The sequence below is a fragment of the Cricetulus griseus genome, chromosome 2, assembly GCF_003668045.3.
Source record: "Cricetulus griseus strain 17A/GY chromosome 2, alternate assembly CriGri-PICRH-1.0, whole genome shotgun sequence".
In the NCBI taxonomy this organism is placed as follows: Eukaryota; Metazoa; Chordata; class Mammalia; order Rodentia; family Cricetidae; genus Cricetulus; species Cricetulus griseus.
This window is the reverse complement of record NC_048595.1, coordinates 48,482,508-48,508,441: the sequence shown is the minus strand read 5'-3', so window position 1 is coordinate 48,508,441 and position 25,934 is coordinate 48,482,508. Positions and strand designations below refer to the sequence as shown.

Sequence of the window (25,934 nt, the reverse complement as noted above, 5' to 3'; positions counted from 1 at the left end):
TCCTATTGATCAAGAGTTTCACTCCTAGATATATGCTCAAGAGAATTTGAATATGTCCACATACATACCAGTGTATGCACATATAGTGTTTATGGCAGATTCTCTGCTATCAACCAAAAGGAAAAAGCCCAATTGTTCACCAGTTAACAAACAAATGAACAGTAGAATATTATTTAGCAGATGGACCTAAAAACCATGCCAAGTGAAGTTAGCCAGAGGCCATGTCTGTGATTTTGTTTATGTGAAATGCCCAGAATAAGATGATTGCTGGGGGCTTCAGAGGAAGGAAAAAATCGGTGTGCCTGCTGCTGGCACAGTGATGGGATACTCTAGAATTAGATTGTGAGAGTCACACAGTTTTGTGCATCGAGAATACGGGACTCTCGACATGTTTAAATGTCAGGGTGTGTGCATGTGAGCAGGTGCCCAAAGAGGCTGGAAGGGTGTGTTGGGTCTCCTGGAGCTGGAGTTCTGGGCAGGGTGAGCTCTCCAGTGTGGGTGCTGGGGACTGAGCTTGGGTTCTCTGCAAGAGCAGTAGACATTCTTAACTGTTGAGCCATCCTGCCAGCCCCCAGACTCTAGTATTTTAGAAACAAACCTCAACTATACTCTGCATGTTTACTTGGTGTTTTGGAGGTTGCAAAGTATGTACCGGTAACCAAGCATTGATTTCCAGTCTAGAGCTAATTAGAAGCCAACTGTAAATGGCCTCTCCTCCCCCATTTCCCTGGTTATAATCATTAGAATCACCACTGAGACATAGCTAGTTTTTCTAAAAAAAAAAAAAAAAAAAAAAAAAAAAAAGACGTCTTAAGTATTTGAAGTGGACTATAAAAAATGAATTCAGAAACATGTTATTTTAAAATCTAATTGTATTATAATATGAAACATCCTCCATACAGTTTGAAATTTCAGATTTTGGGGTAAAGATGAACAGGTCTGTCTACATCAGATGGCCGGTAGAAGCCCATGTTACAGGAGACTATGGGCCAGCTTTTTAAATATTTAATACCTGAGTGTAACCTATAATTATAATCTGACAAAAAGAATATTCCTTTGTGTTTCATTTTACTCAAGTAGAAAAAAAAAAACAGCAGGTCTACACTTATCAGTGACTTTTCAGCATGACATAATCACTAGTTTCAGTAATATGAGGGATAATTTAGGAATTCCTTCACTGTTTTCTGTGACTTGGGTTTTCCTTTCCACACTTGGCTTGCTGGCAGCAGCCTGGCTCGCTGGCAGGAGTCCTCTGCACTGCAAGCTGTAGTCTTGTGTTTCCCTAGCTACAGGGATCTTTGCTGCCTGGAAGCTGGCTGCCCAGCCTAGGGAATCAGACACAGAATGTATAATGAGTTGGGGCGGGCACAAACCCAAAAATGAACAAAGGCTTGGAGGAGGCTGGGTCTCTCCTTAAGAGAGCCCAATGCTGCCACCTAGTGGGAAAATGGTGCAAAAGCACATCATGCTGTATGGCCTGCAACAACAGCATATGTAGACCTTTCAGGGAAACTCCTTCATTAAATGAACTTAAGGTGTGTAACTTTCATAGCTGGTGGCCACTGAGACCTGTTGGGTGATTTTTAAAATGTGGCACAATGACTTGGCAGGTGATTTGGGGCCAAAGACAATTACAGACAATGTGCCACACAGCTGTCTACATATGCCATACAGTTCCCAGAGTAGGAATTGCAAATACAGAGATGTGTGAGGCAAATGTGCTTGCCATGTTAAAGGAACAAGGGGAGAGAGGAGGAGAGAGCCTAGGCAGGAGAGGCCAGAGCAACATGGAAAATGAAGTCACAGTGGGTGGGGACAGGACAGACAGGTTAGGACCGTATTAGACCCTTGCATTTACTTAGGGTGGTATTCTAAACTGTGACTGCAGAACATAGCAAGGGCAGTTGCAATGCAGAGAAAACTGATGCTGGATGGATTCTGGAGCATAACAGCTGACTGGGGGAGCAAAGCAGTTTGAGGACATGGAGAAAACAGTATGCTGAGGGTAGTTTGGATGGCCCAAGGTTTGGAGCCTGGAAAAATAGACTTGTCACTGCCTCAGATGGGTAGGGATGTGGATGGAATGGGGTCTGGAGGGCTGGGAGAAAGCTGAGTTTGCATGACTGGTCTGGGATAATGTTCACTGCTGCTTGGTCATCATGCAAGTCTGGATGTGCCGGGAGGGCGACACTTGGGGAACTGCCAAATTTGTGTTGTTTGTTACAAATTATGTGGTTGGTTGAGATCAACAAGGAATGAGGCTAAAGAAGGAGCCCAGCAGTCATCACTCTGGATCTCTCATTTTCTTGATGAAATAGATGAAACATCTAAGAGTGCTGGGTTCCCCTGTGGAAGGCCAGAGGGGAGATGAGAATAATTCCACCTGGGACTACCCAAGCCCTAGGTGACTTCCTGAAGTCATAACCACAGTTATGCTTAGAAAGTCTCAGCTTAGCATCATGATTCCAAAGATCAGAAACCTGGGAAGAAACATAAGAACAAGAGGCAGTTTTTCCCCACCCTGGGGAGGGCCCTGCTGAAGGTGGATATTTCCTTGAGTGTCCACACTGTTGGGCAATGATTGTTTGGAAGAGGTGAAGCCTAGGGATTAAAGTGTTGTGGGACATCTTGATGGGGAATGTATACATCCCAGTGTAATTTCACCAAAGCAGCAGGTTATACTGTGTGTGTGTGTGTGTGTGTGTGAGTGTGTGTGTGTGTGTGTGTGTGTGTGTGTGTGTGTGTGTGTGTGTGTGTGTGTGTGTGTGTGTGTGTGTCTGCTTATAGGTGTATATACTACATGGATGCAGGGGCCTGTGGAGGCCATAACAGGGTATCAGAGCCCTTGGAACTGCACTCAGGTGATTGTGTGCCACTGTTGTGGTTGCTGGGAGCTGAACTCTGTCCTCTGCAAGAGCAGCAAGTGCTCTTACCATGGAGTCATCTTTCTAGCCCACAATGTTTTTGTTTTGTTTTGTTTTGTTTTTGAGACAAGATCCTACCATGTCCCCCTTGTAGTCATAAATTCAGACGTCCCCCTGCCTCTGCCCTGAGTGCTGCATTAGCAGGTTAGGGCACACATTTTCTGCTGCCCAGGGATGCCGTTCTAACTTGAAATGAGCTAATGTGCACAAATTACCTGGGTGTGCGGCATCTTCAGGATGAGCTACTGTCTCCCAAAGCTGCAGCTGTGCAGCATCCCTGGGACAGACAGCTCTGCTTCAAGTGCATTTGATGTTTTTTTAAGCTGTCATGAGTCTTGATGGCAAGTGTCTTTTTCCCATTAGGCCATCCAACTGGACCCTCTCCAGTGTTTGAGGAAAGCCCTGTGATACAAGTATGGGGAAAGTAACGTGTACATTTCATTCTAGGTAAAGCCCAGGGCTCAGGGCCTCAAGGTGAAGTGTGTGGGGACAGATAACATGAAGCTGCTTCATATGCTCTCTTTGTGGCTATTTTTTTGTCCTTCTTACTCATTTTGAGTTTTTTTTTCTCCCCAGAGTACTGAGCTTTGCTTCAAAACCCTCAGCTATTTACTCCCCATTCACCAGTCCTTACAGAGCTTGCCATCTTTGATGTACTGTATCAGTTACCCTTCTCACACAGCTGTATAAGCCACAACACCGCCATTCTTCATTTGCCATTCCTACTCGTGTCTTTCTGTGCATCTCTGACATTCATGCTCACCTCTTCTGTTAGTTCTCTGACTCATTCAGAACTATCTGGATAAAAATATCCAGAGTCTACCTGGCTTGGGAGAATAGGGATGCTCTAGAAGGGGGATAGTTCAGGCTCTTGTTTTACAATAAGGATGAAACATGGATTACCGTGCAGCATGCAGGGAGGGAGGTACAGTGGAGTTCTGCCCACTCTGAGAGGTGTTTGTTTCATGCCCCGTATTTGGGAAAAATCTTAAAGAATGGGTTGATTGTAGCCAGCCCTCAAGTTGAGGATTTCAAGCGAGATCTTCAATCAAGTGAATCCCATCTAACATAGACTAGATACTAACATTTTCTTTCCACAGGACCCCACATGACTATCATCGTCCCATTTCAGCAGGAAGTAACTTGGAGAATGCTACGCCCCCTTTCCCCATTGTTGTCACTTAGGATAGTGTATATACCTAGTTAGGAATAGCTTCCTATTGTTTATGGTTCAGTTTGGAAGGAGGTGTTCAGGCTTGGACACCTCTTTCAGATGACTTTAGGGTTTAGTTAAAATGGATAGTTAGGAGGTGACATAAGCAGATTGTTGTATCTTCTTACATTTTACCTTTATACTGTTAAGTTTTAATCCTCTTTTAGACTAAAAGGGGAATTGTAGGGGAAGCTGTAGCCACGCCTTCTTAGGGGCTGGCTACAGGAGTACCTGAGCAGGCTTGTGAGGGCGTGGTCAGAGTGAGTAGGGGGACTGCGTTTCGGTTTCTCTCTTTGCTTCTTGCTGTACAGACTATCACCGGCTGGCTGGTTTGCTCTGTAAGTAAGGCTTTTCCCTATTAAATACCCTTATATTTCTACCTGACTCCGTATTGGTAATTTCCTACTATAGTTGATGGTTTGGAAGAGGAAGAAAGAACTTGATGCTACCTGAAGGGTTAGCTGTGTTAATGGCTAAGGTCCAGCAACCAGCAAGTATCTTTGGACAAAGGTGCTGGGAGAGATGCTGAGGCTCAGTGGGAGGCAGCCAGGGAAGAGCTGCCTGCTTTCGCAGCTCTCAATCTGAACAGACACATCTAGTTTCATCTGTGTTCCTCCCTGCCCCTGCCCCTGCCCCCGCCCCTCATGATTTCCAGGCAAATTCAAATGAGTGTTTGACTTTAGACCAAGGTTGTGAGAGTAAGTACCAACAGAGGGAGCTCAGGTTTTCAGTATTCTGTCATTCAGGGTCCAACCCAATGCTGTGCCACTGGGTGACCCATGAGTCTTTTCTTGATGGGATGATAGAGGGGCAAAGCCTGTCCCTGTGAAGCAGCCTCTTTCCTAAGATTTTAAAAATGATAGCTGATTCAAAGACATGGCATCTGAGAAAGCTCCAGAGCATTCAAGAGCTGTCCACTTCCCCATCAGCTGTTCTCACACTGTGCATCTGGGTTGTGTAACTGCCTCAGCAAGCACCTTACACTATGTAGGGAATGGTCCCAGGTTATGCTGTACAATCCCATTGTACCGATCACAATGTTCTGTTGTGGGAAGCACCAGGCTCCTTCTGGACCAGAGTCTCTGGAAAGAAATCTGGCAATCTGATTATTTGGGGCACCAAAGTTTTGAGACCTGATTACTCTCTTTACTCTTACTTTTCCCTGACGTCACTCAGCCAGTTCTCCTTCCCAGCTGCTAGGCAGACTTGCTGATTCCGTGCACAGGTCCATTTTTGAACTCTGCTCCTCCATCCAAACACTTGATATTGCTATTCAGACTCAGGTGTGAACAGGGCCAGTGTCCTTCTCCCGTGTCCCAACTGAGGTGAGGGCTCAGAAGTCTGCCTTGTAGTCTGTAAAGGCCCTAGATGTGACTGATTTATTTGTGGGGCCAGGATGCAACACCAGCTCTTGCATGCTAGGAGGCTGCTCTTCAGATGACCCATGCCCCCAGCTCTCCACAGGTGACTTCTATAAAGAACTGAAAGTTTAATTTCCTGTATCAAAGGCGGTTTTGTATTTCTTCAGTTTCGGCCTTCTACAATTCTGCAGTCACCTCCTCAGCATGCTTTCCTTACAGACACCCTTACTTTCTCACAGGTGTCCTCTCTGAGAAATGAGAAGCGAGGCTCCTCCTATCTCATCTCGGCCCCAGAAGGGGGTCCAGTAGAACTCGCTGGCCAGCACCCTCAGGACACAGGAGTGAGCTACACAGAATCCTACTTGAAAAAGAAGCGTGTGTACTGAGCTCACTGTCTCCTGCCCACTGCTGCAGTCCGCTGCAGTGCCTGCTGCTCATCGCTGCCTTAACTTCATTCACTAGCCATATCCTTTCAATACGGGTGTCTGACTTCCCAGAAGGAACTGTCATGCAGCAGGCAGATCAGCCAAATACCCAACTAGCAATAAGAAACGTCATTGGTTGAGGGCATTTTCCACTAGCATTAGATGTGTCTTAATACATGTGATAACAGCTCAGCTCACTGGAGAATCAGCATTCCAATAGTCCTTGTTTCGGGCCTGGGAACAATTTGACATCGTACCATCTGAAGCAATAAATGGGAAACAGTGTTTTGTTTCCTTAGCCTTAGAATGAATTTCTTATAAGCCAATGTGCATTTACCTTACTCTCCCTAAGAATAATCTCATCCGTAGTCTTTAAGGACCTTTCCTCCAACAGCAAGGGTGTGGGTACAACCCGTGCAATGGTGATACCACACAGACACTTGTCATGGAGACTCCATTAGCTCTACACCAGCCACGAAATACCAACCCAGTGGCAGAGTGAGAGTCAGGTCACTTCAGATGCTTGACTTCCAAGGTATCGTTTACCATTTATACTTTTGGGAAACAAAGTACTTCAGGAAAAGTAACTTTGGTTACATAATACAAGGGTTGGTGAAGTACACACTAGGGCCACATGAAGTCTACCACCTAGTTTTGTGCTGCCCATGATTACACTTCTAAATGCCTGGGGTAGGGGAGAACTTAGAACATGAAACTGCAGTTTTAGTGTCCCTAAGATTTTATTTGGAACACAGTGAAGCTCACTCATACACATATTATGTAGTTACTTTTGTATCACTACAGGAACCAAGTAGCCTCAACAGAGAACCACAGAACCTGCAAAGCCTAGGACATTTACTCTCTTCTTTATATGTAAGGTTTGCTGACCTCTCTCCCTATTGCTTTTATCTTATGGTTAGAAGGTTAACCTTTGAGAGACTGGCACATGCAAGGAGCCAAGGAGTGAAGATCTAATCACTAGACCAGGTTGTAACTCGGCAGCACAGTCCACACAGCCATTTCTGAGGGAGTCCATGGACAGTGTGTGGGACAGTTCTGAGCTAATAAAGCTCTACCTCACTCTGGTTTCTTACTCATTCCTTGGGAGTTAAGCTGAAAGATTGCAGCTATTTAATCCAAGTTCCTTCTGAAAGAATGTCTTTATTAATGTGACTTTTGGCCTCACCATTTTCTGAAGACCTTGGTATGAGTTAGAGAAACCACTTTCCATCTAGAAGTCTGTTTGTTTGTTAAGAGACTACAGCTGATGGATTTTGGGATCTCAGTGATCCCACTCTATAGGATCAGATCATTAAAATACCTTATTTGAGGTATTTTGACTTATTTTTGACTATGATATAAATCTCCAGCATTAATTATAGAGTCTAAACTGGTACATATGTTATACACTTTACAAAGAATTTTACGTGGTCTAATTTATTGCATATACCAGCTTTCATTGAAAATGACAGCTAAAGTGGTAAGACAATCCTAAGCATACTACCTATGGCCGATCAGAACGGCCATAGCACAGACTAACGGCTTCTCCAAGTCTGCACAGAGAAGCCCTTCCTTTTGCTGCTGTATTCCATCTCTTCAGCACTTAGTGATAGTTTTACTTTGTGCAAACAGAACATAGGGAGGATAGTGACTGCTACACTGGAGCTGAAAACTTAAAGCACTCTGCATTACAGCACAAGGTCTTCCTCCATACCAGCCTGCACCCATTATCTGTGGCCAGAAGAGTGATGTTAGTACAAGGTCATTACTACCAACCCCCAAAATCTAGGCTGTTATTTTTCTATGTTAGCTAATGGTTTGAAATGCTTTCAAAATGCAGACTTAATATTAAAAGGCATATGCATGTGAAGTCTTTAGTATGTTTATTTGTATAAAGAGTAAACAAAGTGCATATAGAGCAGGCCACAGGTTTGACATGTACAGCAACTAAAGAAATTTAAATGGCAACTGTACAGTTGCTACTAAAGAGATCTTGGATTCTTTGGGGCGGGGCTCAAAAGGTGAAAAAATACCAAACAGCATTATTAAGTTTGCCAAACTCTTGGTCATGGAGAACTTCGTGGTTCACATTGAATCAGAAACTGAACATTATTGATTACCTCCAAGCAAACTGACAAACTGCCTAGTGAATTCTGAACTTCAGTCTGTTGTGCCCCTGGGCTGAGTCTTGGTAGTTGTGCAGTATAGGTGGATGGTCAAAGTAGTGATTAACCTTTGTAGATGGTACTGCCTTCTGTTTGCAGTACTGTGACAGCTTGCCCACAGTAAGGTGGTTATGAGGGGGTATGCAGTGACATTTCTTAAAGGCAGGTGGAATAGCATCCAGGTCAAAGGAGTCTGTCTGAGGAAAGCAGGCTGTGCAGGAGAGCATGGGCACAGGCCTAGTTCTCGAGAAGTAACATGCAGAGTGTCTATTGCCAGGTTATCTCCCTGTGCAGAACCAGTTGTCCCACAGTGGGTACCAGTGTGGAGCCAAGAGAACAGCAGTTGGGCCTCTGCACAAACAGCTTGAAATTGCAGTCCTACTGGGTAGCAGGAATAGACTCATTTTTTAATAGAAACAAAATAGTATACTAAATGGTACCTACTCAATTGGACTATCACTGTATAGATACTGAGATTTCACAGCAAGGGAGAGTTTCAGCCAAGTCCACCAGTTTTTATCTAAGATCAATATTGCAAGCAAAACAGCGCCAAAAGTCCTTTGCTATGCAACTGATCATATAATCTTTCCAAAAGGAGTGCTTAGGCACATTCTAGTTTGGTTGTCAACATTTTTCACTAAATTTCCCGTGCGACATATACATGTACTCAAGTATTTGTTGAGTGGCTTTTTAGGCAGAATACAAACTTTTTCATAAAAAAAAAAAAAAAAGTTTTTAATTGGCTTGGGAGAGAAGGACCTGATAAATGGGAATTTAAATGTTACTCATGCTTCTTATTTTAAAAGTGCTTCAAATCCTTCAATAAGGTTCTGAAATGTTGTCCGATTAGATGGTTGGAATTCCCAGCATTTTCTCATGAGCTGATAAACCTATGAAAAATAAAAGCAAGAACAGTACAAATAATGTCAGATTAGTGAGATAAAAAAAAAAAAAAAAAAAAAAAAAAAAAAACAGGCTGGAGAGATGGCTCAGTGGATGAATTACATGCCCCACAAGTGTGTGACCGAAGTTCAGAGCCACAACACACACACACATTAAAAAGGCCAGACAAAACTGGGTGATGGTGATGCACACCTTTAATCCCAGCACTCGGGAGGCAGAGGCAGGCAGATCTCTGTGAGTTTGAGACCAGCCTGGTCTACAAGTGCTAGTTCCAGGACAGCCTCCAAAGCCACAGAGAAACCAAACCCTGCCTGGAACCTTATCCCCCACCCCACCAAAACAAAAAGGCCAGACTAGCAGAAGCATGAGGGCTACTAGCTTCAGGGGGAGACCTTGTCTAAGGAAACAAAAGCAACCAAGGAGGACACAACAACATCAGTCTCTGGCATCCACAAGGACCCACACATTTGAAAACATGTATACTTGTATGCACACCACACAGAAAGACACCCCCCCCATAGAATTATCAAAAAATAAAGAAAAGGCAGTTTCCTAACATTTTCAAACTTAGTAGGAATAAAGAATGGAGTATTTGAATAATTTAAAATATAGAAAGCAATAAACTATAACCCCTTTCACCAACATGGTGCCTTAACTCTGACCATCTGAATAGCCTAGAGCTGAAAGGCTCAATCCATCTTAGAATATATAAAACTTAAAATGCTGGTAAGTGGGATCCATTTGCACAAGCTATGTTAAGCCCTGGTCACAGGTGCCCTTCTGGGAAGGCAGGTAGACCAGCATGCAGAGGATGGAGAACAGCTCTACAAGGAGAGCCTTGCTTGAGCATCATCTAACCCATGGGGAGGAGGGTTCTCTAATATCTTGTCTGATGGGGATAATGGAAACAACCTCAGTCCTCTGACAGAGTAGCAAGTACTCATAGCCAAGAGCCAATTCTCCATCTCAACTTAAGGGTCTTCTCCCCTCCCCACTGTTAAGCCAAGCTGTAAAAACATGAAAAAGCAAGTTCATTTCCATGACGGGGACACAGCTACCTCATCAGGACAGTTGGGAGGACATGGCAGGCGCTTTCCTTCTTTCAGAGTGTTCACAAGCCGTGTTACTGTCATCTGGCCATGAGTTGGGCCTATCATTTTCAGGAACAACTATGTAAAACAAAACCAAACAAAATTAAGGTCAAGCTCCCAGAACTAGAAACTAAAACAACAAAGCTCTCTTCAATAAATTCAATGAAAATCTAAAATCCTTATTTGCTCTCGAGGATCAGTCTATAATCGACATCTGTGGGGATCAACCACAGCTATCAGTTAAGTGAAAACAAAGCCCCTACCCAATGCTCAAATCATATCATCCTCTCAAGATGGCCCCTCATCCTAACAATCTGGATCATCTTACAGAATTTTGCACTTGTGAAGGCAAACTTTGCCAGACCTTATCAAGAGACAAGAAGATGGCTCCCTCTGTGCAGCACACCAACGTGCTCCACTAAGAGCAAAACTCAATGGAAGAGCAAGTGCTTTCCCCTGGGTCCTGGCCCCAGGTGAAGGTGGCAATTAACACTTACGGCCATGGGACTAAAATCCGAGTCACAGTAGGTGAGCAGCTCGTGCAATGTCACTCCAAAAGACCACACGTCCGAGGCGATGTAAAATTTACACTGGATTAAACATTCCGGAGCGTACCTGAAAGGAAATCAGGGAGTAAGCCTTTATCTGCTCCAAAACTGACAGAGCACCTGCCTCAGGACAGCCACTTTCGGGAGGGTTTCAGAATTGAAAGCACATGTGCATCTCAGTGAACTGTGGAGTGCCAGTCCATCCTGCTGCCAAAGTGCACGTCTGACATAAGCAGCAGCCTAGAGGCTCACAGTATGCTACTTGCCCTCAAATGAAATGTGTGTGTCCCTCATGTCCCAGGAGACAGTCTTCTGGGGAGAAGACCATAAAGACCACCCCCAGGTTATAGTCCCACAAGCTCAGAGTCGGCATCGTCCCAGTGTCACTACTGGTAAAGGATGCCGAGGGGTCCATACCAGGTGTCAAGGCATCCCAGAATTGCTTTCCTGAACAGTCTTCAAACGAATCCACTTGCCACTGTCCCAACCACTACTCCCCACAGCGTGTGGCTCCCACCTGGGCTGCTGAAGCAGCTGACCCAGATTCCCATGTTCCTTTTTTGTTCCCTTCCATGGTGACCTTCAGCACAAACTTCAACTCTGGTGGCTTCAACTGGGATGAAGTCCTGGCTCCCAAACGCAGGTTCCTCAGCTGACTCAGCCACCCTCTACAAACCTGCCCAATGACCCTCTCAGTTTCAGTTCTCATTGCTGCCAGCCGCACAGCACAGGTCTCCCTCCACCTGACTTGCCGTGAGTCTTCCACCACGGCGCCTGAAGGCTGTGCCACTGCTCCACAGAGTTGGCTGCCTCACCCGTAACTTGGGATCCACTGACTGGATCACCATTTCTCCAGCCTTGGCAAAAACAAGGGTCTTAAAACACTATGTCTTTGTTTTTAAACAAGAAATAAGTATATGTACAGGCTTTGCAGGTGTGGAGGGCTATGTGTCTGCTTAGGGGCACCAGAGTGAGCTGTAAAGCACAGACAGCTAGTGTTGCAGGCTGAGAGATCGTGATCCGTGTGTGCTTCCTAAAGCCTAGCCAAATGTCCCTTCCTCCAGGATCTCCTTGACTCCGGCCAGTGTGTACCTTGTGGCCCTGTGAGCATACCAGGCCTTTCTACATGGATGCTTTTTATGAATGAGCCAGCATCCCCAACCTGCACAAAGCTGTGAGAACTGTGGTGGGTACTGCTGCTCATGGGAAGCTACTGAGGGTGAGGGGGTCATGGCCAGACCTCTCCCACTCTTGCAAAGCTGGTGCCAGCAAACCTCAGTTTTTGCCAGAGCGGGGGATGGGCACCCAAGCATGGCTAGACGGAGTCCTTTAACAGTGTTATAGCCTATGAGGCATGGATGAGATGATGCACATACCAAAACACCGGGCTGTCACGGTCATCCTTGACTGTGTAGTACTCCTTATCAGTTTCGATGGCTTTGGTTAAACCAAAGTCTCCAATCTTCACTTGGTGTTCACTCTCGACAAGGACATTTCTTGCTGCTAAGTCCCGGTGAACATACTGTCGTGAACCCAGATAGTCCATCCCCTAAGAGAGAAGTGTGGTCAGGCCCATTTCAAAAGTCAATTCAGATTGTGTTTTCTATCTTCCATTTCACAATTAGAAAAAAAAAAGTCATTTTATTCCCATATCACTAGCAGTTTTTGTTGTTCTAAGATTGGACTTTTTATCCAAACTGAAGCTGTTGGACCTAAGAAATGCACTCTCTTGCATAGCGGAGACTCGTATTTCATATAACGGTGCAGAAGAAAACACTCAGTCCAATGATTACAGACTCCCACTGAGGTCTAATTACTAACCAATTACCCAGGACATTTTGTACATGTCTGGTGTTTTTTAAACATGCAATCTTTCTGTTTGTGTGTTTTTACCTTACAAATCTGGATGGCATAGTTTAGCTGCTGTTTGAGGTTAATTTTGTTCTTATTCTTTGGCAGATATTCCTTTAGGCTTCCCGAAGGCAGAAACTCCATGATGAGCTTGATACCATTCCCCCCTGTTTAGGAGAAACTGGCATCAGGATGAGGCTTCAGACAGGGTGGCGCATGTTGCTCTGCAGAGAGGGCCTGGAGGTTTCAGCTTAGCCTCTGAAGCATGGGGAAGAGCCTGCCCCCTGGCATACAGACAGTTAAGCCGTGAACAGGGTCACATTGCCAGGTCCTGTCTGGAGCACAAAGCTCAGCAGGATAAGACAGCCCTAGTGCTCTGTGCACCACCAGGCAAATAGTCAGTTTTAAAATTAGAGCCCATACCCATTCACTACCAGTTTTAAAGCAAATGCATGCATAATGGGCTGCCTTACAAACAATTACCTTGGCTTAGGTAAAGCAAAATGCCCTGGGTAGTACTGGATCAGAACCGAGAAAGGGGGTAGGGAAAGTAATTGTCACTTCCTTATAGTATCAGTGTGACCATCTGGATTGGTAAAGTCCTGTTCCCAGTATTATGCATGGATCCCTGGAAAGACAGCTGAACCAATCAGTGGCTGGGAGAGAGTCTAGGTAGCCTCCGGAAGGCCTGCAGCTGTTAAGGGCCACATCAGTGTGAGACCTGGAAGCCTGACAGCCCACAGGAGCTGGCAAAGATGGGGCTGAAGGCTGCCTACCAGCAGTGGCCTTTAGGATCCAGAGACCCATTGAGCACAGTGTAACAACATACCATCTTCCATGCAGATTCCTTTGTACTTGACGATGTTCTCATGGTAGAGGTTCCGTAAGATCTCTATCTCCTTCTTCAGATCAGCTATGTGGTTACCTCCACTCTCAGGCTTCAGGGACTTGACAGCCACCTGTTCCCCTGTGTTGTCTCCCTCAGGATCATATCTGCAGAGTTCGACCTTCCCAAAGTGGCCCTGGAAGGAAGGTGACCCTGCTATCAGAGAGGCCCAGACAAGCTAGATCACTGACTCCCATTCACCCAAGCACACCCTCATTTGACCTAACTTCTGCCACTGAGCTAAGACTCAGAAAGCAGTAGGTGACTAAGGTACCACTTTATCAATCGTGGTTTCTAAGACATACTTCACAAGCAATGTGGCTATCTCTGGTTCTGGGGGACAATGGAGGCATTCTTTCACAGTCACAGGCCCATGCTATAGGGCAGGGCCCCTAGTGGGGCTGAGAAGAGCATATTTGCATAAGGGACCTTCAAATCTCAGAGAAGCCTTTTAAACAGTATGAGGACTATAGACTGCTTGTGAAAATGCCCAGGACAGATGTTGCTAACCCAGCCAACAGTCATGATTTTAAGTGAACTATGGAGAGTATATCTATATGAAAACCCAAATTCTGGGAACTGCGGTGGTCACTTTAGCTGTTATCCACAAGAAAAGCCATGACGCTTATTTTGGCACTCATTTAAGGAGTCACACAGTATAAAATGGGAGAGTCAGAGATTTTCCTATTTGGACCACATCTGTACTTGGCCCTCTTCTGTACCATAGAGAGAAGTCAAGGCTATCAAGAAAGCTGTCATCCATCCTGGGTGCATATCATGGTGTCATGTGCAAGTAAATGCATATAACCTGGCCTAGTGTCAGGGAGAGCAGGGTAAACATTCCCCACACAGGACAAGAAGGTTCTTAATACACGCTGATGCAGGACAAGGGGAGTAAAGCTTTACGTGCAGACAGGCGATATGCAAGAGCCCAAATATAACTTGCCTCTCCCAAGTCACGTATCCTCTTCAGGAAACGCTTTTCAAAATGAGTGGGATCCACTTCTGTTGTTGGCTTCTTCTCTGAAACAATGTCTGGATCTAACCGAAGAGACAAAGAAAGAGATTAGCCACCAATCAATAATCAGGACTGCACTCTCCCTGCCCCACCACTCTCTGAGGCTAGGGTTCATGCAGGCTCAGACTTACTCTGCTCTTCCAGCTTGTTAATGTCCCTCATGATGGCCCGGAAGAAGGGTCTCTGACTGGGATCATAGTTCATGCAGCGAGTCATAAGGTCAGCCAGCTCCTTGCAAGATGGAGTCACTGGCCTGCAGCGGCTTTCATAAAATCTCTCCTTCTGTAAAAAAGAGTGACACTTGAGAGACCCAGTGCCCACCCTCAGACCCTCCATTCCCCACCATCATAATCAATGGCCAATCCCTGTTTTAATCCCCAACATCTCTGCCAAAAGGTAGATTTGATCAACATGGGGTTTTAGAGGCCTTATTCCAGCATGAGGAAGTCTCAGTCCCCATAGTGAAATAACCCAAACTCAAGGAGAATAGGTAGCACATCCCACTTCCAAGATGCTGTGTTCTAGGGAAGCCCAGTGGCTTTTCTGGAAGAGTGTGGCAACCTGAGCAAGAGCTTTCCAATTCTACAAACTCTGACTCATTAATTCCAATTACTGCATGATTCAGAAGTAAGCCACATGTGCCAAAGCTTATCATACAAATGTATTCTCAGCAGAATCACAGAGAGCGAACAGTGTAAATACCAAATGTAAGTAAGTCAGAGCTGAATAAGACAATTAACTCAGTAAGTTTATAAAAATTCTAACAATCCCACAGGAAAGGGGTCACAACATTAAATTTAAAAGCTACATGTTCACTATGCTAGAGTATTAGCAGTCAGGGATGACATAGTGATGACCTTTAAAAAAATACCTTCCCCTAATTTTTCCTCATTATTTTAAGATCAGACATAACCAATACCACTTTTTAAATAAGTGAATCCCTGTCTTCCAGTTTCCATGCCGTGTCTGGACTGCAAAGACATAAGCACAACCTCACTGAGCTTACCTTCCCACCACCCCACAACAGTCCTCTAGAGAAGGCAAGGCCCAAATGTCAGTCCTGTCTAGGACAATACACGCCAGGAGCTCAAGAGGCATTTAAAACCTCAGGCTAACATTGCAACAGCTGGATGCCTGTCTATCTTCCTAAGAACCCTACAAGGGAATCACTGTTTATTCCCATTTTATAAACAATGAAGCTGAAGGTACATTTGTAGGATGACAATGCTCGCAGGCCTGTGGGGAAATCCATGTGCAAAGCCCATGAGCTCCTGACACCTCACCCGCCTCATCCTGGAAACAACTGCTCACCTCCACCAGGGTCTTGTCTTTGAGGGGGATCTCGCCATTGTAGCAGATTTCCCAGAGTGTGGTTCCAAAGCTCCACTTGTCAGCAGCCACGCTCAGGTTCTTGGAATCTTCAACACACTCAGGAGCAATCCAGGGGATCCGCTCTATGCACTCTGGAGAAAAGCAGCAGACCTGCCTATAGACTGGCTCCTGGAACCATCTAGTATACCAAGCACTGCCACTGCAGCCAGAAAGGCAGGCCACACAAGCCCTGTGGTGAGCCCATCAGACAGCAGTTTTCCAGTCCCTGACTGGGTGCTTCTGAACAGGGCCTGCTTAGCACACAGATCCTATTCCATAAATCCCAGAAGAGCCATCTTTTAAAACCTGGTACAAAAGCATCAGAGCACCACAGGGCAGAGCCACCATGGAATGGCAGGAGTCATGTAAACAAGGCCTAGGGAAGAGAAAGCAAGGAGGGGGAAAAGAAGTCCTACATATATAGAGACAGGCAGCTGCCCAAATATATCCTACTCTATGGCTTCACACAGTGTCAATTTTGTGTGGGTTTCCTTCTTTTCAAAAAGACAGAACAGGTTAAACAAACAAAAACCCACATCTCTTTCTCTCAGTGACCTCTCAGACTTCTTTTTCTGGTTTCTAACCAAGGTCAGAGCCAGCAATCTCAAAAATACCGCTGCTATGTCCCCTGGAAATGTCCTTGACGAATGTAATGGCCTCCATAGAGCAGCCTCCTAGGTGTCAAGGAAGGCAGAGCAGCAGTGTGGCCCCAGGCCTAATATTGGACTCAAGGTGTTTCCCAATCCTCTCAATCTGCCTTCTACACGGCGCATGCATCAGTGCCCTGCCAGCACCACCTCAGAGACCTTGTCCCCAAATCAAGTGCCAACAGTCTTGTCCCCAAATCAACTGTGTATTATGGACATCACTGGAATCCAGGCCTCTGTTTATACTACAGTTATCAGTGACTCACAAAGGACAAGATCCTTGACAGGGGTGTCCAAGGACGACTGGATGACTGCCATACAATAGCCATAAATCAGGCCCCCCAAAACAATTCCTGCTCCCCCTCCAAGGAATGGATATGTAGGACCATTTCAGGGTTTATTTTTCTTCATAATTGCCACTCTCTTTAGTGGCAATTATTTAGTTAAAATTCACTGTGATGAACTGACTAAAACTCAGTGCTGAAGACAGCTGAGGCTTTAACAGACCACTAGCATCAGGTCCTGGGGCATGCTGGTCCTTCTCTGTGGCTACCAGGGTACTGAGCACAGCTTGGGCAGCACTAGCTTTCTTTCTGAACTGCTGGGGCTGCTACTGCAAGGGTAGAGATCTCGGCAATCTCCTGGTTAAAGCTAATGTGCTGCCTTCCAAACTGCCCAATGGCTACAGCGGGTTTCTAGAACATGGCAGTGGAGGACCCAGATTATCCTGACTCCTTTCTGACATCTATCTGACCATTTCCCAGAGCTCATGGATTCTGCTACCCCAGTCACTGAACACAGTACCTTTACAATAAGGACAAGAAAACACTGAGACTGGACTGTCAGAGAACTACCCTCCCTCTGTACTATATAGCCTACCCAGGTCACAAGAGCAGCACTCTGTACCTTTCCAAAGAAAAGCACAGCACAGCATCTTCTTGCTGCTGGTATCAGTGTCTGGTCCACAAAGAGGCAATAGAGATGGTTGAGGATGGAAAGGGGTCAGGATACGCACCTTGCCTGGACAGCACAGAGACCGGGATGCCAGGATCACTAAGCTTGATGAATGGGCCAATCTCACTGTCAATGCCCTCACGGGCTAAGAGGAGGTTTTTAGTGCACACATTTCCATGGACCAGGTCTTTATCTTCCTGCAGAATAAAAAAGATCAGTGTGGCCTTGTCTTCTCTGCGCACACCCTCTGTTTCCAACCCTAGCCCCACAGACCAGCTCTCCCCATTCCAGCCACAGTGGACCCCAACAGCCCACCCATGATATTCTGTTTGACGTGTATATATCCTATAATGTCTTTTAGCTGCATGTACTAGATCAGTGAAACAGAGATAATAGCAGAACATGACTTACAGGCTTTGTGCACATTAGAATATACAAAGCCTGCAAAAGCTAGCCCCTGGTAATATGCCCCACAATGTTAGCTCTGATGGACACGGGGATTTTCCCTTATTCATTCGGTGTGCTCAATGATAGCTGATCTTGATTGTCACAGCAAAGAGAGGGAAGCTCAATTGAGGATTGCCTCCATTAGGTTGGCCTGTGGGCATGTCTGTGGGACATTTTCTTAATTGCTGATTGATGGTACCACTGTGTACTTAGACTGTACCATCTCTAGCCAGATATGAGAAAGGCAGATATGAGAATAGGCCAGAGGAAGCAAGCCAGTAAGCAGCTTTCCTCTGTGGTCTCTGTTTCAGTTCCTGCCTTGGCTTCCCTCAGTGATGGACCTGTAACCCAAATAAATCTTTTCTCATCAAGTTGGTTATTGTGTTTTATCACAGCAACAGAAAAACAAACTAAACCAGTCTTGTTCCCCCTCTTGTTATGCAATGCAGTCAGTCCCCAGCATGATACCATTTTCCTCTAGACAGGAGTTTTAGTTAAGCCTTCAGAACAGTGCACAGTTACTATTTGCACAGAGCACACCAGTGCACCAACACAGAACTCTTTCTTCTGCACCTGGAACCTGGTATAGCCCCTTCTACCTGCTTACCAGCATTTCTGGCTTGCACTCCAATATCCCCACTCACCCCAAACCCAAGAGAATACTCTAGGTCCTGATGTGATCACCAACAACATGAAAGCATTCTTACCAAGTAACTCAGGGCACTAGCCAGCTGTTTGGCAACTTTGAACTTCCAGGGGGTTGTAAGTACATCACTTTTCCGGTGCATGAAGAGATCCAATGGCCCTCCCTCCACAAACTCTTCCACCATGATATCTGCAGATACAGAACAGCAACATCTGGAACCTTCTGTCTGTCTAGGGGAATTTGTCTCACCCTTAGAAGAGCACTCTCTTATAGACTGCTCAGCTGCCAAGTTGGCTTAACCCCAACTTCTTCTACTTCTAATCTAGATGGCCTCCAGCGAAGAATGGCCTCTCCTGAGCCTCAGCCTTCATCTGTGTGTGCAAAACTACAATATTGACCTCTCCAGGGGACCGTGGGAGGAGGGAGATTTGCTAAACAAGGCACAGGCCTTGGCTGAGTGTCTAACACAGAAAACAAGAATTCAGAACAGTGGCCATCACCCACCACTTATACTTTATATCAATATATACTACAGCACAGAGTGAGTTCAGGCCACCCATAGGACAGAACTTCACCACAGCAAGTCTCCCATGTGAATACAAGAGTAGCCAGCACTACAGAGTTCATAAAATCAAAGAGCTTGGGTTAAAACAAACCAAAACAAACAAAAAACTTGTTTTCCTGGATATTCCTATGAGGGATTCAGAGTAGAAGCCACCTCTCTGAGCAGCTAACAGCCCAAGCTGACGGCAGAGAGGTCAGAACCCGCTCCAATTTACTGGCAGGAGTCTCTTCAGCAGGCCAGCCCTAGCTCAGGTTTCACTTTTATCACCTCCCTCAAGCCCTACCATTCCTCAGTGGCCTGCCTCTAGTCTACCACATGGGCCCGGAGTAACTAGAAATAAGTAAAAAACAAACCATGGCCACCACTGACTTCTGCAAATGACCTGAAAAATACTTTGACTTTCCCATTGTAAAACAAAAGTCAAGAAGCCCAAGAGTCTGTATAGTACCTACCCACCCCAGCTGGGCAGCTGTCCTCTGCAAGAGAGAACCAACTTACTTTCCACATCTCGGACACAGACGCCATAGAGGTACACAATGTGTTTGTGGGAAACCTGTCTCATCATGCTGGCTGCCTCAAAGAAGGCCTGTGGGGAAAAAAAAGAACAAAGGCTCAGGCTGATCTGCTAATGGACCGTCAAGGATCCCAGAAAAATCACCACTGCTACTCCCGGCCCTGAAAATTGCCTTCCTGGTTGTCCAGTAGCACAAATAAGCCTTAACCTCTGGGCCACTCTAGCCAAGGTATGGGATTTATTTAGAAAATCCAAGAATGCACAGTAAGGCTGATGGGATAAGCTACCTACCAATTTTTCCATCAGCCTCTCAGGCCTGCCTTACTATCATCCTCTAAATGCCATGAAATCAATATTTATAACTGTTATAATAAGCAGGAAGCCACCTACACTTTCCTCTCTAACAGACTGAGAGGTCCTGGTCAAGTCATTTGACTCCTTTGGCCCAAATGTGTGGGAGCCTGGGAAATCCCTTCAGAGCTTTGAGACCACTCTGCTTGTCCCAGAGATCTGCAGTATCACACAGGGCCTTTGATGGCAGGGAAGGGGGACAAGACTGGACAGGACTCTTGTCCTCCTGTATCTTCCACACCAGCAACCTTCCATGACTATTTTCACATAGCCAGATTGCCTAAGACAGCACTAAAGGGAGGGATTCTGACTGAAAGAGAAGCCTGGGAACCACATGGCCTTTAACAAAGCAAGGAGGTTTCCCCAGCCAACTCACTCTCCTGGCTCCAGAAAAGGGTGTACTTGCCAGAGAAATGTCCCTGTGGCTGGGATCTAGGACTTTGAGGATGACTTTTATCTTCTTCTCTTCAGCAATTCCTTCATCATCCTTGTAGTCTAGCAGGGTCCCGGAGTAGATATGTGTTCTTGTGCCTCTGCCGAGGTGCTCACCCTGGAGGAGGAAGCAGAAAGCTGGCTGCCCCCTCTCTGCAGATTCATGATGGCTCAAGTCAGGGCTGAGTCCTCAATGAGACACTGAACACAGTAGGATGAGGCTAAGGCAAACAAGGCCTTATCCTCATCAGGTCTCCACAAAAACACAGAATTCCTAGGCATGTACGGCACTGACTTTCTGGACCCCAGCTCCAGCCCCTTTCCTGAAAAGCAGCTTCTTTTCCATCTCAAGGGTTAGCCTGTACTTGTAGTCTATCACAAACCTGTGAATAGTGTCCAACAGCCAGGCATATCAGTGTCACCCAGGGCTCCAGAGCAGACTCAAGGAGGGCTCTGCCAGGTGGCCTATCTATTCTTAGGCTAGGAGACAACATAGAGGGGCCTTTAACCCCTCATTCTGATGCTTATTGGCCATTTAATTAAGATGCATTCCTTCATGGTGCTTAATCTTGGCCCAGTCTCTGTAAATAGGGTAATAATTGCATCTGCAGCATAACCTGTAGTAAGAATCGATGGAGCAAGGAGCCTAGGAATAAAGGTTTCTCGTACAGATTCTGACACCCAGTGTGCAGAAACTCACCTGATGAGCCCATGTGTTCTACCTCAGAGCCTTTCAGTCCATGCTCTTTTCACACTGGACTTCTACCCCCATGGCCCACCCCACCCTTTACAACACTTGAGAAGTGCAAATCATGTCAGCATCCAGCCAAGCTGGGGACTGAGCTGGTTTTTCCCAGGGGAAGGAAGGAAGAAGATCATAAGACCACCATGACCAGAATGAACTGTCTATCTCTAAGGTCCCTTCCAGACTGAGTTTCAATACTTCAGATTTTTAAATTTTCACATTTGGAAATCAAAACATGGTTCATGAAACACACTGAGATGCTAACATTAGCCCCACAAAATTGATAAAGTGGAGTGTGTTTTTCCATGATTCTGAGCACTCTTACAGAAGATATTGCAAATACAGAAAATGGATTTTTGGTCAATACCTAGGAAGTCAGTGCTGTTCTCTACAGAAAAACACATCACTCTTAATCGGGTATATTAATTTACACAAATACCACCATTTGTCATCTGTCACAGCAGAATGGTTATTCATCCTCCCTGTCTGCTGCATTTTGGCAAGGTCCTACAACTATTCATTAGAGCTGCATCTGTCATGAGGTGATCCATCAACATTATGGGAAGCTGTGTTCCCAGAACATTCCATAAAAGGCGTATGATTTCAAGATAATTATTCTTCCCCTGAAGGATGACTTGATTCCAGAGGCTAGGTAACAAAACCTGCAAAGGCCAGTGTCCACTCCAGCTTCCTTGCACACAGTTCCCTGTCTGAGCAGAGATTGGCGACTCACCTTCTGAGACTCTGGATGTCCTTCCCACCATCTCTGGGAAACCAGCTCCGCCCTTCCAAGACCAGATCTTGCATATCCACCATGCCAATTACACTGGCCAATGCAAGTACTTACCTCTCTGGGCCTGGCTAAATCTGGAGATTCTAGGTAGCAAAAGCTGCCCCAGCAAAGGCTGGGACAATAGTCTGATCCCCCAGGAGGGTTCCTTTCTGAGGCTAGTTCTTGTCTTGTCCTGCCCTATAGTCTTTGTTCTCTTCTATTACTTTTGGAAGTCCCCGAAAAAGCAGGACTGAGCCCCAGACGTACTATTTCACAACCCTTTGTGGGGTGGAGACCATCAGCCTAGACTCTTCCCACAGAGACCAGCCTCTATTCCCGTGTCAGTGCTCCCATACCTCTACCGAGTACCCTACTGATAAACACATCCACCAAGGATGTGTATCAGTAGGGTACAAGGGATGGCCATCAGTAGGGTACTGGGTAAAATGGGGTGTGTGGCTGAGTGGGCTTACCTGAGGAAGTGAACCTCTTACTTCTTTTTCCACTAGACTTTCCCCAAAGCAGACTTTATTTCCCCCTCAAATCTCCAGGGGTTCCCTTTGGGAGTTGGGATCAAAGCTAAACAAAGGTCTGTAGTGGAGACTTACTTGTATAATATCTTTCTTAAGGATCCGATCAAAACTCAGCTGGCTCATGGGGTAGACAGGCTGCCACTCCTGGGCTTTTTTGGTGGCTACTAGCAGATTGGAGATTTCTGTGGAAGAGATCAGAGAATTCTGAATGTCATTCTGCAGGTTCTACCTAGATCCTGGCCATCCAATGTATGCCAAGCCATGGGGCTCACAGAACACATGTGTTTGCTAGTTCCATCATTCAACAAATCTACATTAGTAGATGCTTAATTCATACCCTCTAGGAGCTCACAGGCTAATGACAGAGTCAACATGAATCAGCTCTACTGAGGTTCACACAGCAGGATCTGTTCTGGTAAAGGAGGTGAGGGAAGTTTCCCTTAGGAAATGAACATTTAAATCTAAGCATGGCTAGGTATGGTGACACAGGCCTGTCATCCTAGCACCTGAGAGAAGTAACAAAATTAACAGGAATTCAAGGTTAGATCCAACTAGCTAGTTGGAGAACAGCCTGTGCTGTCCTAAAAAGAATTAAAACACACACACACACACACACACATACACACACAAACTAAATTTCAAGAAGCTGGGGACCACGTCTGCCTCATTTTCTACTCTATTTCTATAGCGTAGAACATAATCAGTACTCAAAAAGTTACTTAGTTTTGTGTTTACTTTGTGGTGCTGGGAATCAAAACCAGGGCCTTGTGCATGCTAGGCAAGTGCTCTATCCACCAGCTCCTATGAGAATTTGTTAAATGTAGGAAGCACTGGAGGAGAACTGAATGAGTTCAGTTCACCAATTGTGGAGGTCGATGCTTGGAGCCTAGGGAACCCTTTGAGAAAGGGAAGCACAAACTTTATGCAGATAGAGGGGGAAAGCAACCTAGGATGAGTGTCCTAGAAATCTTGCTGGATAAAGCTACAACCTCTAATCATGTGGGTTAGGAGTGAGCAATTCCCCAAGCTCCATTAAGTTAAACAGCAAACGTAACACATGACCAGGTCTGCCAGATCAGGGTTACATGGGTCACAAGGAATGTATCCTCTGCAAGCTGCAAGGTAATAATGATGCAACATAACTTTCCAAATTCAGACATAGTACAGAACCCTCTGGGAGCCACGCAGAGCTGACATAGTCCCTGAACACATCATCTATTTCCTTCAGCTGGACTAGGACCACTGGGAAAGTGACAACTCACAGATGGTCTCCCTGTTCTACCTTCTTGCATAGGAAGACAGTAATAAGTTCAGAGAGAAATATTCTCCCAGGGAGTCCTGATTCTTGGATTCTGATTAAGAAAGTTCCCAAAAGATCTGTAAAACCTTCAAGGCACAGTCCACAGTGCCCACATGTATACTGAGTGGCAATAAACTACTAAGCACTAGTTACTACCTTAGTTACATCACCACGATAAGGTTACGCAAATCTTCTCCCTTAGAATAGAGTTCCTGCTTTTTTCTGTTTACATTCTCACTTTTTCTGTTTTCTCTATGCGGGGTACAAGAGGCAGGAATTGTCAGTATCCTTGTCTGACCTCCACATCAGAACAAAAGCTCAAAGGGAATCGATAACATAACCTTTACAGGGCTCCCTAAGCCAGAGAGGAAGGATTCACAAAGTGCTCAGGACCCTGAGGTGCAATCTAAGTACCAGAAACTGACTTCAGATATCTTCTGGGTGCTTCCTTTTTCTGGGCCCATTCCTCCCACTGTTCTCTTGAGTTTAGCCTATTCCCTGGTAAAACACAGTTAAACAGGCCATGTACATCTGTCCCAAGGAAGGAAAGGTGTCAATGCAATGAGGCTATTTGACTGGTGACATGAGGGCAGAGGATGTTGGCATACATCTGGGAATTTCAGAGAAGCATGGATCTAGACAGGCTCATGGCTTGCTTATCTGGGTATGTACCTTGGGGAGGGGTGCATTTAACCACCATGAACATATTTTGTACGAGAAAACTGCCCTCCTCAGGTTGCTAAGCTGGACAGATGAGACCATGTCCAGAAGAGCTTCCTTTAGTATGCAGCAAAGGCTCCACCCCTGAAGCAACTGTCACAATCACCCACCATCCTTGTCTCTCACCAGAATGCTCCAGCCTTGTGCATCAGAATGCACTGTCCTCCACAAGGAGCAACTGAGTGGAAATGAGCAGCATGCATACCTGTACTGAGAAGGATGCAGAAGGAAGGGTACTGACAGGTTCCATGAAGAGTAGAACTGGGCACTGGGCCTAACCAAGCCTAACCACATATCTGTGATATGCTTCTTGCTGGCCTGCTGTCTTTCCCCTAGCTTTATTACATGAAGAATTGTATATTCCAGTATGAAACCCAGGTCAAGGTGTCTGGCTCTGGAAACCCTATAGTTAAGGAAGCAGAGAAACTGAGCAACCTGAAATGACACTCTTGAGTCACACTTTCCTGATTTCGGCCACTTCTTCAATTTGCAGGTGGCAGAAGCAAGAAAGCAGGCTCTGAAAACCAACATGAGGAAGCTCCACAATGTGTTCCCTCAACCTTTATCTCACTCCATAGAGTTGGCTCACTATGGTACCTGCCCCTCTGCAAAGTGTACAAAGATGGAATGGAGAGGGAAAAAAAAAAAAAAAAAAACAATGGATTCAAGTGAGACAGTGTATGGTCAAATCTCCTCTCTTGGCCAAATGCAACGGCATCCCGAATTATTCTGATAATTAAATGGCATACATCATGTAAGGCAAACTGGACACTTACTGTTAGTAGCCATTATCATTACTGTACTACTCTAACAACTACTGATGCCATTAGCTGTGGTGCCTTGGGCAAGGCACTGAATATCCCTGAAACCAGCTTCCTATGTAGGAAAAAATAATGGAATAGTCACTAAACTACCAGGAACAGAGTAGATACTGCTAGAGTGGAAGCTATTCCAAAATTATCACCTGATGAACAGTACATGATTCGGTGTGCATCCTGGACTTCCCATGAGTCTCAGAGCGGTGAGTGAAACCCAGACATTGTCTTACTTATAAGCAAGTGAAAAAAGAAACAGGAGACACCCTCAGTGCTCGGTTTCAGAAGAGCCTCAGGAGAAGCCACGCAAGTGCTGTTCATCTCTGTTCCTGCACTCTTCCCTCCAGAGCTATGCTGTTTGGGGTAATACCTACATCAGAACTCTGTACAGGGACCCTACAAGGAAAGCACATCTTAGTCTCCAGCCTTCTCCATTCCTGTGGATGCTGTGTTCTCCCATGGACCATGATCCCTAGGGAAGTAAGATCTGTTTTAAGATCCAGATGGAAGGGCATATGAATAAATAGGACCATTGGGCTTCAAGGCCCTAAGGAGCTCTGAGGTCTCATGGGCAAGAGGCAGATTTGTTTTTGCTCTTTGTGGCACACCGTCTAGCATAAAAACAAAGGCTGCAGTTATTCTCTGAGGCTGGCAGGTAACCCTATCTGATAAACAAGAACACAAGTCCTTCCTCTTTCACCAAATTCAGGAACTCGCCTTTTGCTGAGACTAAGATA

General features: G+C 45.6%; 2 protein-coding genes across 4 annotated transcripts in view; one reads left to right on the top strand and one right to left on the bottom strand.

The window, feature by feature from the left end:
* The window catches only part of Raver2 (ribonucleoprotein, PTB binding 2), an 80,360-nt gene extending 72,578 nt beyond the window's left edge, over positions 1–7,782 (top strand). For both annotated transcript variants that reach the window (XM_035439777.1, XM_035439776.1), the window contains exon 13: positions 5,738–7,782. In XM_035439777.1, the coding sequence (XP_035295668.1) occupies positions 5,738–5,884 (147 nt within the window). In that variant the 3' untranslated portion in view covers positions 5,885–7,782. The remainder of the gene's footprint in view (positions 1–5,737) is intronic.
* Positions 7,783–7,789: 7 nt separating this feature from the next.
* Positions 7,790–25,934, bottom strand: part of Jak1 (Janus kinase 1) — a 119,182-nt gene continuing 101,037 nt past the window's right edge. For both annotated transcript variants that reach the window (XM_027400501.2, XM_035439775.1), the window contains 14 exons: positions 22,438–22,544; positions 20,287–20,430; positions 19,514–19,601; positions 18,512–18,639; positions 17,419–17,554; positions 15,697–15,848; positions 14,517–14,667; positions 14,314–14,408; positions 13,311–13,503; positions 12,524–12,648; positions 12,007–12,179; positions 10,580–10,697; positions 10,050–10,160; positions 7,790–8,978 (listed from right to left, as the gene is read on the bottom strand). In XM_027400501.2, the coding sequence (XP_027256302.1) occupies positions 8,883–8,978; positions 10,050–10,160; positions 10,580–10,697; positions 12,007–12,179; positions 12,524–12,648; positions 13,311–13,503; positions 14,314–14,408; positions 14,517–14,667; positions 15,697–15,848; positions 17,419–17,554; positions 18,512–18,639; positions 19,514–19,601; positions 20,287–20,430; positions 22,438–22,544 (1,817 nt within the window). In that variant the 3' untranslated portion in view covers positions 7,790–8,882. The remainder of the gene's footprint in view (positions 8,979–10,049; positions 10,161–10,579; positions 10,698–12,006; positions 12,180–12,523; positions 12,649–13,310; positions 13,504–14,313; positions 14,409–14,516; positions 14,668–15,696; positions 15,849–17,418; positions 17,555–18,511; positions 18,640–19,513; positions 19,602–20,286; positions 20,431–22,437; positions 22,545–25,934) is intronic.